The sequence below is a fragment of the Oncorhynchus keta genome, chromosome 9 (genome assembly GCF_023373465.1).
Source record: "Oncorhynchus keta strain PuntledgeMale-10-30-2019 chromosome 9, Oket_V2, whole genome shotgun sequence".
In the NCBI taxonomy this organism is placed as follows: domain Eukaryota; kingdom Metazoa; phylum Chordata; class Actinopteri; order Salmoniformes; family Salmonidae; genus Oncorhynchus; species Oncorhynchus keta.
The window spans coordinates 31997264-32011159 of record NC_068429.1 but is presented as its reverse complement, the minus strand read 5'-3'; the positions used below and the strand labels follow the sequence as shown (position 1 = coordinate 32011159).

The 13896-nt window shown below is 45.0% G+C and overlaps 1 protein-coding gene across 1 annotated transcript in view; it reads right to left on the bottom strand.

Annotated features, from left to right (window-relative positions):
• Positions 1-4733: 4733 nt before the first annotated feature.
• Positions 4734-13896, bottom strand: part of LOC118387558 (protein PRRC2B) — a 33689-nt gene continuing 24526 nt past the window's right edge. Inside the window, 13 exon segments of the mRNA XM_035776032.2 lie at positions 4734-7107; positions 8182-8391; positions 8687-8818; positions 9109-9181; positions 9490-9569; positions 9701-9739; positions 9947-10114; positions 10254-10619; positions 11858-11955; positions 12088-12280; positions 12460-12561; positions 12757-13121; positions 13287-13428. Of these exon segments, the coding sequence (XP_035631925.2) occupies positions 6982-7107; positions 8182-8391; positions 8687-8818; positions 9109-9181; positions 9490-9569; positions 9701-9739; positions 9947-10114; positions 10254-10619; positions 11858-11955; positions 12088-12280; positions 12460-12561; positions 12757-13121; positions 13287-13428 (2094 nt within the window). The 3' untranslated portion in view covers positions 4734-6981.

Below are 13896 nucleotides of genomic sequence, written 5' to 3'. Positions count from 1 at the left end.
CACTAAGGAAGCCAAGCCAGTAAAAAAGCCATATTACAACCTATGTTGTGATAATTGTGTAGTTTGCTCTTTAACCCATTTGTTCATATGCCACAGTGATGTACAATAAAGCTGTGACATCAAAAAGAAAAGTCACGCAATGCTGGAATGAACTCAAGTACAAATGCAGTGCATTCGGAAAGCATGCAGACCCCTAGAATTTTTCTACATTGTTGTTTTTATTCTAAAAATTGACTAAATTTGTTTGTTTTTTCCCATCGTCGATTTACACACAATACCCCATAATGACAAAGCAAAAACAGGATTTTAGAAAATGTTGCACTAAAAATAAACCCTGAAATATCACATTTACATACAGTTGAAGTCGAAAGTTTACATAAACGAGTTTTAATAACTCCAACCTAAGTGTTTCAACCACACACACAACCAAAAAAACGTTCGTTTTGGCAAGTCTGTTAGGACATCTACTTTGTGCATGACGCAAGTAATTTTTCCAACAATTGTTTACAGACAGATTATTTCACTGTATCACAATTTCAGTGGGTCAGACATTTACATACACTAAGTTGACTGTGTCTTTAAACAGCTCGGAAAATTCCAGAAAATTATGTCATGGTTTTAGAAGCTTCCGATAGGCTAATTGACATAATTTGAGTCAATTGGAGGTGTACCAGTGGATGTATTTCAAGACCTAGCTTCAAACTCAGTGCCTCTTTGCTTGACATCATGGGAAAATCAAAAGAAATCAGCACAGACCTCGGGAAAATAAATTGCAGACCTCCACAAGTCTGGTTCATCCTTGGGAGCAATTTCGAAATGCCTGAAGGTACCATATTCATCTGTACAAACAATAGTAAAAAGTATAAACACCATGGGACAACGCAGCCGTCATACCGCTCAGGAAAACCAGTCCTTTATCAACATAACCTGAAAGGCCGCTCAGCAAGGAAGAAGCCACTGCTCCAAAACCGCCATAAAAAAGCCAGACTAGTTTGCAACTGCACATGGGGAAAAAGATCGTACTTTTTGGAGAAATGTCCTCTGGTCTGCTGAAACAAAAATAGAACTGTTTGGCCATAATTACCATCGTTATGTTTGGAGGAGAAAGGGGGAGACTTGCAAGCTGAAGAAGCACGGGGGTGGCAGCAACATGTTGTGAGGATGCTTTGCTGCAGGAGGGACTGGTGCACTTCACAAAATAGATGGCATCACGAGGAGGAAAATTCTGAGGATATATTGAAGCAACATCTCAAGACATCAGTCAGGAAGTTAAAGCTTGGTCGCAAATGGGTCTTCCAAATGGACAATGACCCCAAGCGTACTTCCAAAGTTGTTGCAAAATGGCTTAAGGACAACAAAGTCAAGGCCATCACAAAGCCCAAACCTCAATCCTATAGAAAATTTGTGGGCAGAACTGAAAAAGTGTGTGTGAGCAAGGCCTACAAACCTGATTCAATTACAACAGCTCTGTCATAAATAATTGGCCACAATTCACCCAACTTATTGTGGGAAGCTTGTGGAAGGCTAACCGAAACGTTTGACCCAAGTTAAACAATTTCAAGGCAATGCTACCAAATACTAATGGAGTGTATGTAAACTTCTGACCCACTGAGAATGTGATGAAATAAATAAAAGCTGAATACTCTACTATTATTCTGACATTTCACATTCTTAAAATAAAGTGGTGATCCTAACTGACCTAAGACAGGGTATTTTTACTATGATTAAATGTTAGGAATTGTGAAAAACTGAGATTAAATGTATTTGTCTAAAGTGTATGTAAACTTATGACTTCAACTGTAAGTATTCAGAACCTTTTTTCAGTTCAAGTCCGGGCTCTGGCTGGGCCACTCAAGGACATTCAGAGACTTGTCCCGAAGCCACTTCTGCGTTGTCTTTGCTGTGTGTTTAGGGTCATTGTCCTATTGGAAGGTGAACCTTCGCCCCAGTGTGAGGTCCTGAGCACCCTGGAGCAGGTTTTCATCAAGGACCTCTCTGTACTTTATTTCGTTCATCTTTCCCTCGATCCTGACTGGTCTCCCAGTCCCTGCTGCGGAAAAACACCCCCACGGCATGGTGCTGCCACCACCATGTTTCACCGTAGGGATGGTACCATGTTTCCTCCAGATGTGACGCTTGGTATTCAGGTCAAAGAGTTCAATCTTTGTTTCATCAGACCAGAGAATATTATTTCTCATGGTCTGAGAGTCTTTCAGTGCCGTTTGGCAAACTCCAAGCGGGCTGTCATGTACCTTTTACTGAGGAGTGGCTTCAGTCTGGCCACTCTACCATAAAGGCCTGATTGGTGGAGTGCTGCAGAGATGGTTGAATTCTGGAAGGTTCTCCCATCTCCACAGAGGAAATCTGGAGCTCTGTCAGTGACCATCGGGTTTCTTTGTCATCTCCCTGACCAAGGCCCTTCTCCCCCGATTTCTCGGTCTTGCCGGGCGGCCAGCTCTAGGAAGAGTCTTGGTGGTTCCAAACTTCTTCCATTTAAGAATGATGAAGGCCACTAACTTCTTGGGGACTGTCAATGCTGCAGGCATTATTTGGTACCCTTCCACACATACTCCTCCCAGTCGATGAGGTACTGGTGAAGCCCCGTCCAACACCTCAAATCCAGGACTTCACGGACCGAGTACGCCGGACCTCCCTCGATGTCCAGAGGAGGAGGCAGGGCATCACTGGGTCCTGCCTCAGCGAGGGGACCAGGCACCACTGGCCTGATGAGAGACAAATTAATAGTTGGGTTAATGCGATAATCAGCAGGGAGTTGCAAATGGTACATTCATTTATTAACCCTCCTCATGACTTTAAATGGCCCCACAAACCGCGTGCTCAGCACCCAGCAGGGCAGGCAGAGGGGCAGGTTCTGGGTGGAGAGCAATATCCAGTCACCTGGAGAGAAAACAGTTGCTTCACTGCGGTGGCGGTCAGCCTGTTCCTTGTGCCGACGCACGGCCCGCTGGAGACGATTGTGTGCAGTGTTCCAGATCTCCTCAGCCAACCGAAAACACTCGTCCACCAAGGGGCCTCGGTCTGGCTCGGATGCCAAGTTGCCAGGGCCGGCTGATACTCCTTTCCAGTGCGTGTTGGGGTGAGGTTAGTGGAGGAGTGGCGAAGGGAATTCTGCCCAAGGTAGAAAATCCACCCACTCCCCCGGATGGGCCTGACAGTAACACCTCAGGAACCTGCCCACTTCCTGATTGACCCTCTCCGCCTGCCCATTTGCTTGAGGATGGTACCCGTAGGTGAGACTAACCATGACCCCCCCCCAGGCGTTCCATGAACGCCTTCCATACGCGTGAGGTGAAATGAGGGCCACGATCTGACACAATGTCCTCCGGGATCCCGTAGTGCCAGAAGACATGCATAAAAAGAGCCTCCGCAGTTTGCATGGCCGACGGGAGCCCATTCAGAGGAAGGAGGCGACATTACGAGATACTCGTAATGCCCCGTGGTCGTGGAAAATACCATTTTCCATTCGTCGCTTGCACGAATGCGCACCAGATTGTAGGCACTCCTCAAGTCCAGTTTCGTGAAGTACTGTGCCCCGTGCTTTTGTTCGATGATGATTGGGATAAGGGGTAAAGGATAGCTGAACATAATGGTGGCTTTTTTCAGTTGTTCGATAATCAATGCAGGGGTGCAGTCCCCCATCTTTCTTCTTAACAGTCTCCTCTCGGACCCCGAAATAACGGGGTTATGCCAACTCAACCAGGGGAGACCTAAAACAACGGGATGCGTGGGAGTGTCTATAATCAAAAAGGTGATCTGTTCTAAATGATTGTTATGAGTCAGCAGAGAAACGGGAACAGTGATGTGATGTACAAGCCCTGTCCCTATTGGACGAATATCCAGGGCTTGAACCGGAATGGGTGACTGTAAGGGAACCAAAGGAATGCGTAATGCAGAGGCCGGTGAGCTAAAAGATTCCCGGCAGCTCCGGAATCAATCAGAGCTAACGGGAGTGAGGGGCTAGGATATTCAAGGAATCTAATGGGAAAACACACTGGTTGAGTTGACAGAAATCTTGCATCCTCCCTGGGTTGGAGCAGGGCAATTCCCTGGCTTGTCACCTCCTCGCCTATTAGTGGATAGAGGGCAGGTCGGGGATAAATTACCCCTTCACAGTAGGAGCAGAGGCCCAGATTCTTCCTTCTCCTAAACGCTGCCTCGGGTAAAAGTGAAGAGCACACCTCCATCGGCTCTGGCCACAGAGCAGGTGTAGCCATGGGCTCCGGATTCCACGCAGGTCGTCGGGACCACAGGAGGTTGTCCAACCGGATCGCCATGCTGATGAGCTGGTCGAGTGACAGGTTATCATCACGGCAGGCTCACTCCATCTGTACCTCCTCCCGCAGTCCGCTGCGTAAAACGGTGATCAAAGTCAACTCGTTCCATCCGATGGAGGCCGCGACGGTCCGGAACTCCAGGGCGAACTCTGAGGGGGTCCTAGATCCCAGGTGTAGTCTGAGTAGGCACTCCACAGGATGATCAAACACCGAGCGGAAGAGGATGGTGAAGTGCTCTTAGGACTCGGCCTCGGGTCCACCCGTTTCCCGCTGTCTCCATTAGATGGGTTGATTATTCTGTCCCGTTGTATAATGATAGGAGACAGTAAAATTACCAATAAATGTGTGTGTGTATATATATATATATATATTCCCCACAAGCCAATACATTGCTCATCCAATTGACAGACTTGAATTCAAATCTAACAAGGACAAGGGTTTTGAAAAAGCACAACTGCTTTATTTTTTCTCTCAATAAGGAAAGGGCGATTATGATCACATATCTGAAAGGATAAACATCAGGTAGGATAAATAGACAGTATGATCAGTTCCAGAGTGAGCAGGTCCTCTGACAAATGAAATATGTATCCTAAAAGTACCAACAAAAAAAGCATCAGGACGATATCTTGGTGTAGGTACAGTAATGAGTGAAGACGAGAGCAGGCGGAAACCAAATTAGGTTTCTCATGTGTGTATAAGACGTTTCAGTGTACACCTTCCAGTCTGTCCAAAAAGCACAGTAGAGATGGGCAATAAGCCAATCCACAAGTGAAAGCAGTCCACCCTGTGAGAACATCATAGTGACCTTTGAAACACTTACCCTTTTATTAGTGATACAATACATGACTCAAACATGATTTTAGACTCCCACCCTCCCCGACTGACCGTAACTCTGAATATAGTTGAACAGGTATGCATCATGTACAGACGTCAGTGAAACACTGCCATAAAAGACGAGTCTGAACATTTTGTAGTGTCATGGAGCATTAATACGCAGAAACATTTATAACCAGTTATGACATTGGAATAGTAAGTTTCAAAATGAGTGCCCCCCTTTTTTTTTAATCACAGATGCCAACAGTTCATATTATTTTTCTAACAAAAATGCTTTAATATTTCCTTCTTCAGAGAGCCCAAAACAACTGCAGCGTTCACCAAAAAACCTACGCGAAGAAAGTACATCAATTCATCAAGCAATTCTAAACACCCTCTTTTTGTCGTGAAATTATAACATAAAAATAGATATTTGGACCCTGATTGAGAGTTAGGCTGCGTTTATTGCTAGCGCCACCCCAGAGGCCTTACATGGTGCTGAATGTTCACTAGAGAGGTGTGCCTACTCATTCCTTCACTAACCCCTCCACCTTTCCATCGAGTTGTGTTCAAAAAAACAAACAATAGAGAAGTGTTAAATAGCTCTAGGAGCAAAAGCAAAAACACTATAGGAGAGGGAATATAAAAGCACTTGACATGTATCAGATGTGAATTCAGATTTCAGCAACTCATTACAACCAAAAGGATAGCAATAAAAAGCAACATTTCAATCAGCTGTTGAGATCGTACAGTAAGTCATTGAAGCCCGTCGTCACTCCCAAACACTATAGATACGCCGTAACACTATAGAATAAACCACATTTTTTGCCAGCTCGGTTGATCAAAACCTCACACTACAGCAGCAGTGTCTGCTGTCTTTTGAAATGTTGCGATAGGGTCCTGAATTAGGCTCTACGATTAACACACATTCAGCACATCACATGCACACACTGCATCAACGCTAGGATAGCTTCAAATGAGGCAAGATGATGATTTCTCTAAAATGTCCTAGTTTTTGCTTCTGTTTACAAAAACACATAGGAGAGAGAGAGAGAAGAGACAAAACAAAAGCAAAAAAACAGCATTCAAAAAAAATAACGGAAACATTTTCTAAAAATCGAAGCAGTTTTGTCACAGTTCACGAGCTGTGTGAAGTACCCCAGGGGTCTCTGAGGGCGACACGCCCCAATTCACACCTTTCCATGTTTACACACAATGATGTCCTTAAAATCTGTCTTTGAAGTCCTTTAACAATAGAGCAAACAGGCGATGATTACTTTAAAAAAAAAAATTAAAACTACCAGCAAAAATCTTCAAAAAGTGAAGGAAAAGGACACATTTGTTTTTTACGCTTACAGATTTGATTTCTTGTGGTGACATGTCAAGTGTCTGCCTCCTCTACTGGGCTATAGTCCAAAAAAGTAGTGTGGCAAAAACGGGGTGAACTAGGTGTGAACTATCTGCAGGAGCTGTTCGTTTCCTTTTTTGGATGCAGAGCAACACAGAAAACGTGCATTTATTTCAGATTTTTTTGTTACCGTTCTTCTCTCGAAAAAGGACAATGTTAATAAATAAGGAGAACCTTGAGTCTGCTTATACACACACACACACACACACACACACACACACACACACACACACACACGGTGTTTAATAATAATAATAAGTGTCCGGTTCTGATAGTTTGGGGAGTTGGTACAGTATGCCTGCTTGCTCCTTAGTTTGGCGCCCGATCTGGGGGTTGGCAATAGAGGCTGGTAGGTGGGTCGAAAGAGGGTGCACGGGGTTGTGTCTTCCAGGGGCAGGTTGGGTGGAGGTTGAAGGTCCGTTGCCATGCCTTGCCCTCCACTTTGACAGCCTGGGGTTTGATGGCTCAGGTGCATGGTGCTGGTTTGCCCTGCCAGCCAGGAAGGGACTCCTGGAGTGTGCTGGTCATCAGGCCCCACGACAGTGCCTTCCCCTCACCCACCAGCTGGCGCTCATTTCGCAGGGCTTTACTCTAAAACACACACATGAGAAACGCATGGATAACATTTCATATCTTTTTCAAGTGGACAACAAAACAATAACACTAATGTCACCAAGGACGGAAATAGTTAAAACAATCTAATTTCAAAACGGTCTAATAGCAAGAATTAGACACCATTAGAAAAAAAGCTATTATCAAGCATCATTTTTGTTTTGCTACAAGTATTATGCACGGGAGAAGATTAATACAGTATTTGTGTAACATTTCAAAAGAAACACCAGAGCATTCATGTAAGAACTGCTTGCTGTGTGTAAAGAACATGACCCTCTTACATCCAAGTTGTATATTATTAAATATTAGAGGTAAATATGTATGACATTTGATTTACAGCATTTATTTATCACCCATGACATTTTCTTTGTGCATTTAATTGTGTTCATGTAATGATATGGGATTGTATGTGTAATTTGTTTTGTGCATATAATTGTGATAATGTACTGATATGTGATTTTGTATTTCTTTCCTTTTGTTTCCATAAATGGCCATCTAGACACGGGTGTTAAATTACCATAAACTAGAAACACTCCTGCAATGCATCACACGATTGTTTGTTCAATGTCTTTGTACTTGTCCCTATCCAAATATACTAGTAAATGATACTACGTGCCTACAAGATTAGGCTACCCATGTCTATGAGCACCATTTGATTAAATACAGTTCCCTAGGTAAGTTTAAAGACAAGTTAATCTTGTGATGATTTTTTTTTTACCTCAAGTACCATATTACTGGTTATGACACAATATGTTCATTATTAATTACAATAGTTCATAGCAGTGCATCCAGTTGACTTCATTCAGAGCCATATATAGTCTGTTCAGGGCAACTTTGACAACTAGACACTAGTTGCTTCTTAACAGACATGGAGAGTTGAGGTGCTGACAGTGGACTTTAACCAATCAAAATTAATTGAGGTCAAAATCGATGGAAACGGCAACTACCAAACTCTCTTCATATATGGCTTTGATTTCATACATTGGATTGAAAAAAAACAAAAAACGAAATGGATAAAAATCTAATTACCTATATTTACAGTGGGTGGCTCACCTTCATGCCATCCTCCGGCCCCTTGACAGTGGGCTCAGGGGCCGAGGGGGGGCTGGAGTGGGGTGGCTCGCGCCCGGGATTGGGGTAAGGGGGGGAGCGGATGATGACTGTCTTGTTGACCTGCATGACAGGTCTCTGGATGGGGGTGGGAAAGGGGCCGGTGGTAGGGGGACGCATGTGCATAACCATGCTGCCCTGGGGAGGGGGGACCTGGTGGAACACACACACACTGTTAGCATGGCAACACGTATCAGTATATATGCATGGGTATTCTTCTTTATGCAAATATTAAGGGGGTTGAGGAGATGTGTGCAAAGCTACAAATATTTTCCAGACTTCATCAAATTGCTTTATGCTCGTGACTCAAACGTACACTAAGGTCTTGAGAGGCCATTGTGCCAGAGCAGTTCAGGGAAGCTGCATGTCAAAACTGATTAGTCATTCAAGTGGTGCAACATCACAGTGATTTGAACAAGCAGAATGATTGAGTTGAGGTTTCTATAACCTTGCCGTGTAGGGGGCACAGCAGGGCCTCATACCAGCCGGTGGCCGGGTCTCTGTAGCAGCAACTACAGGTCAGGCCAGGGCCACTGCAAGCCCAGCCTCGCTGCTGAACGGCCTGCATGGATGAGGTCTTCTGTTTCCAATGAAATGGGAGGGGGAGGCTATATGAGTGTGTATGGGCAGCTGGGATTATGTGTCAGGACCGTTTGTGTGTGGTGGGGTGGGGGTGGGGGGTACCTACTACTGTAAGACCCTGTAAAAGTGCCTGTAAAATTGTGTTTGTGTGTATGAGAGTGTGTGAAGTGCACTGGAGAACCTTGATTGTCAGTTGACCTAGTTGTTGATTGTAGAATGTGAACAGTAACTAGTACTACCAAGGTGCGTGTATGTACCTAATGTGTGTATGACTGTGTTGGGTCATACCTGCTGGTTGTAATGCCCAGGCAGAGGGCCCACGGGGCCAGACTGCTTCCCACTGGGGCTGGCAGACCCTGGTCTGATTGGAGAGAGGGAAAAATATAGGTTTACCATTGGCTTCCAATTACATCTATATCATCACTTTAATGCCATTATATGATCACTAAATGTTTTTTTAAATATTGGACAAACTAGAAGAAAACTAAAAGTAAATGCAGCTGTGCTGTCAGTTTCTTGACAAGTCTAAACATTTTACTGGCAGCGAACCATGTAGAATCCTTTGGCATGTTACAATAAAATGAAGACGTTTATAAGGATATGAACTAAGAGAAGACGTTTTGTGATTAAACATAAGTTTCAAGGTGACACTTCGCTGTTCCTGCTCACCTGTTGTATCCTCCAGGCATGCCCTGGGAGTGATTGGGCTTGTCAGAGAACTGGAAGCCTATCTTTTCCATCTGGGAGGTCTGGAGAAGGACAACAAACAAACATCCCCATTAAATATACAAGTAAGAACATCTCAATGCAATCTATGAAATGTTGTGACATTAAAGTGATAGTTCACCCAAATGACAAATTCACTACAGTTGTTCCTTACCTTGTAAGTAGTATACGGACCAGTAGACATTGGGAAATTCTGCAAAAAAATCAAGTAATTTTGTAATTTAGGTGAACTATCCCTTCTATTTCAAAGGGATGGGTTTCACTAAATTCAACGTGCATTTTTGTTTGTTTATTCATGAAATGTTTCCAAATCCAACCTAAAGCTAACATTTACCAATCATTAGCGTAGTTAAGCTGTAACATTGTTGGAAGGGACACTTGGTGGGTCTGTAGAGCTCACCTCTCTACTGCCGGTCATGACAGGGGGCTGGGAGCCAGGGGGGAGCATCCTGCGGGCAGCTCCGACGGAGAGGTTCTGGCCCTGCTGGAGCTGGATGGATTGGGGCAGGATGAGGTGCTGCTGGGCAGAGCCATAACGCAGCTGGGAGCCCGGCAAGGGCATGGTCACCTGGATCGAGAGAGAGAGCGGAAGGATCATTGTTCGGGCCTTTTAAACATTGAATGAAGAGAGTATAATGTTTCCATTAGAAGCCAAGTAAACTGTTCCTTCAAACTAAGTGTGCCACTGACAGAGTTGTTCCCCTTACCTGGATGAGCTGGGAGTCTATGAGCTGGGAGGAGCTCATGCCAGGGCCCTGGTTCATCTGGCCGTCGTAGACCATGGCCTGGCTGCCGTTCATGGGCTGGTAGTGGGAGCCCGACTGGGGCTTGACCATGTCCGATGGCTGCATGCCCGGGAAGGCCGAATAGGGCCCCTTCAGGGGGCCACCGCCTGACAGCACCATGGGGTTAGGCTGAGATAGATTGGGATGCATGTACACCTGGGACCTGAAGGAGGGAATGGAGTTGAACATCTCCTGGGACTGGGAGACGGGAAGGCCTCCCCGGAGACCGAGCTGGGCCTGCAGAGAGGTGTGTAGGGAGATGGGGATCTGCTGGGCAGCCGCGGCCGCCTGCGTGCACACACAGGAAGGAGTGAATTATAATATTACAGTTTACCCTCCCCCACCAGTGCATTTGTGACAAATTGGACATATCACAAATTGCCATGCAAAATGTCTCAGCAAAAATCAAGCACTTTTGGCATGTATCACAAAAAAATTGAAATCCAGGAGGCACCGATTATTGCCCAAAATATATATATATATATTTTTACACTAACGTTCAAAAGTTTGGGATCACTTAGAAGTATCCTTGTTTTTGAAAGAAAAGCACATTTTTCCCCCATTAAAATAACATCAAATTGATCAGAAATACAGTGTAGACATTCTAAATGTTGTAGGTGGAAATAGCAGATTTTTTATGGAATATCTATTTAGGCGTAGAGGCCCATTATCAGCAACCATCACTCCTGTGTTCCAATGGCACGTTGTGTTAGCTAATCCAAGTTAATCATTTCAAAAGGCCAGCATCCAGGAGTCGCCTCTTCGCTGTTGACGTTGAGACCAGTGGTTTGCGGGTACTATTTAATGAATCTACCAGTTGAGGACTTGTGAGGCGTCTGTTTCTCAAACTAGACACTAATGTACTTGTCCTCTTGCGCAGTTGTGCACCGGGGCCTCCCACTCCTCTGTCTATTCTGGTTAGAGACAGTTTGTGCTGTTCTGTGAAGGGAGTAGTACACAGCAGTGTACTAGATCTTCAGTTTCTTGGCAATCTCTCACATGGAATAGCCTTAATTTCGCAGAACAAGAATAGAAGTTATTTGTTTCTGGTCATTTTAAGCCTGTAATCAAACCCACAAATGCTGATGCTCCAGATACTCAACTAGTCTAAAGGAGGACCGTTTTATTGCTTCTTTAAAATCAGGACAACAGTTTTCAGCTGTGCTAACATAATTGCAAAAGGGTTGTCTCTAATGATCAATTAGCCTTTTAAAATTCTAAACTTGGATTAGCTAAAACAACATGCCATTGGAACACAGCAGTGATGGTTGCTGATAATGGGCCTCTGTAGATATTCCATTAAAAATCAGCTGTTTCCAGCAACAATTGTCATTTACAACGTTAACAATGTCTACACTGTATTTCTGATCAATTTGATGTTATTTTAAACGTACAAAAAAAAGTGATTTTCTGTCAAAAACAAGGACATTTCCGAGTGACCCCAAACTTTTGAACGGTAGTGTATATAAAGAAGAAAAATAATTGGAATAAAATCCTGTAAGACCCTATACTTGTAAGTGTAGTACCTGTTGGTAGCTCTGCTGCTGGGTCATGGTTGGGGGCACCAGCCGAGGCTGGCTGGGAAAGACATGGCCGTCCAGATACAGCGGGGGGACATGGTTACCTACAGAGACGGAAATACAATTGTTATTTCAAAGGTATAATAATAATGCACAGATTTACATTTCATACAACGCATAGTCTTTTGGCAAATATAGCAATAATGTCAATGTTTAATGTGAGAGTGTCCTCTTACCCTGCATGGACATGGAAGGCGCCACGGAGGCAATGGGCATGGGGGGCATGGACACCCCTCCGAAAGAGCTGTAGCTCACCCCGCTGGAGGAGCCCACGCTGCAAGGGGGCTGGGCGCCAGAGGCACCCCCACCAGGAGAGCCCTGCTCGGGGAGAGACTGGGAGTTCTCCCACGCCTTACGGGCCGACTCCATCTGAGAAAGATGGGACGAAGGGATAGAAATGGTCGGTGAAATTACACAAAAACTTTTGTGTTTACTAACGTTTATTTGATCAAACCCTTGGCAGGTAGGTAACTGAGAATTACATTTATTTAAGACTAGTGTTTAGAGATGTCTGGAGTGTGGAGAGTGTGAGGCAGTGGGGTGTGTACCTTGAGTGTGAGGTCAGCACTGGGGAAAGAGATGGGGTTGAGGTTGATGCCAGGCTGCAGGTGGTCTCTACGCAGCATGGGAATGGCCTGGGTCAGGGCCGGCTACACACACACACAAAGGTTATACACATCAACAACTAGCCAATAACATCCTTTGTCCATTTTACATCTCATTTATGATATTTATTTTATCAAGCCACTTCAAGTGTAGCACTTGAAGGATTCCTTTTAATAGCCCACCTTATAATCATGAGGTGACAATGGGAATCCAGTTGAACTCAGTGTATTTGTACTCACATTGCTAACGAGGGCGTCCTGCAGCTTGGTGACAGGGTTGGACACGGGCACTGGGGTGGAACCGGGTGGCAGACTAAAGTCAGAGTCCTTGGCACTGACACCAAACTCGATGGGTGGCACTGGCAGCACCGTGTCCACGTGGAGGTCCACGCCGTTGACGGGAGTGATGGGCCTCCCCTCCAGACGCTCCACACCCTCCGAGCCCTTGCGGTGCTTGAGTGAACGTTCGTTGCCGATGGGACCGGGCTTGTGCTGCTCCTTGCTCTGCTCAGGGCCCGCGTCAGAATCCTCCGAGTTGGGCTCGCTGCCTGTGAAGGAGACCTGCTTGGTCCACGTATCTCCTCTAGATGACTGGATTGAGAGAGCTGAGGGAAGGAATAGAACCATAGAACCAATGTATTATGTTATACAGTTGACAGCACAAGAATGTTCCTATGTAGTTTGGAGGGAAAAGCTGAGTATGGGAAACAGTTATCAGATGGGGTGGAAGATGAGGTGTGTGAAGGCTGGGGTGTTGCCCCTATTCCTACCTGAGCTGTTAGTCTCCCAGATATCTGTGCCCAGGTTGTTGGCAGAGAGTCCCTCTTCTGGCTGATCAATGGTCATGCCACCCTGCTTCTTGGCAAACCGCGGGGGCATCTTGGAGGTGATCGGTCTGTTTTTTACTGGAACCTGCAGTGTGGCAAAGAAATGTTTTTTTCCCCCATAGATTAAGTACAACACAGCACCTCAAGTCATGTACAACTGTACTTAACATAACATATGATTGAGATATTTAGGAAAAAACAGTATGTTGTTAAAGACGTATCGTTGCTTGCATGAATCCATTAGCAATTATGTCCCCGATTGAGTCTGTAATACCAAAATGTTTCAAGCAGACCACCATAGTCCCTGTGCCCAAGAACACAAAGGCAACCTGCCTAAATGACTATAAACCCGTAGCACTCACGTCCATACCCATGTAGTGCTTTGAAAGGTTGGTAACAGCTCACAGCAACACCATTATCCCAGGAACCCTAGACCCACTCCAATTTGCATACCGCCCAAACAGATCCACAGATGATGCACTCTATTGCACTCCACACTGCCCTTTCCCACCTGGACAAAAGGAACACTTATGTGAGAATGCTATTCAATGAC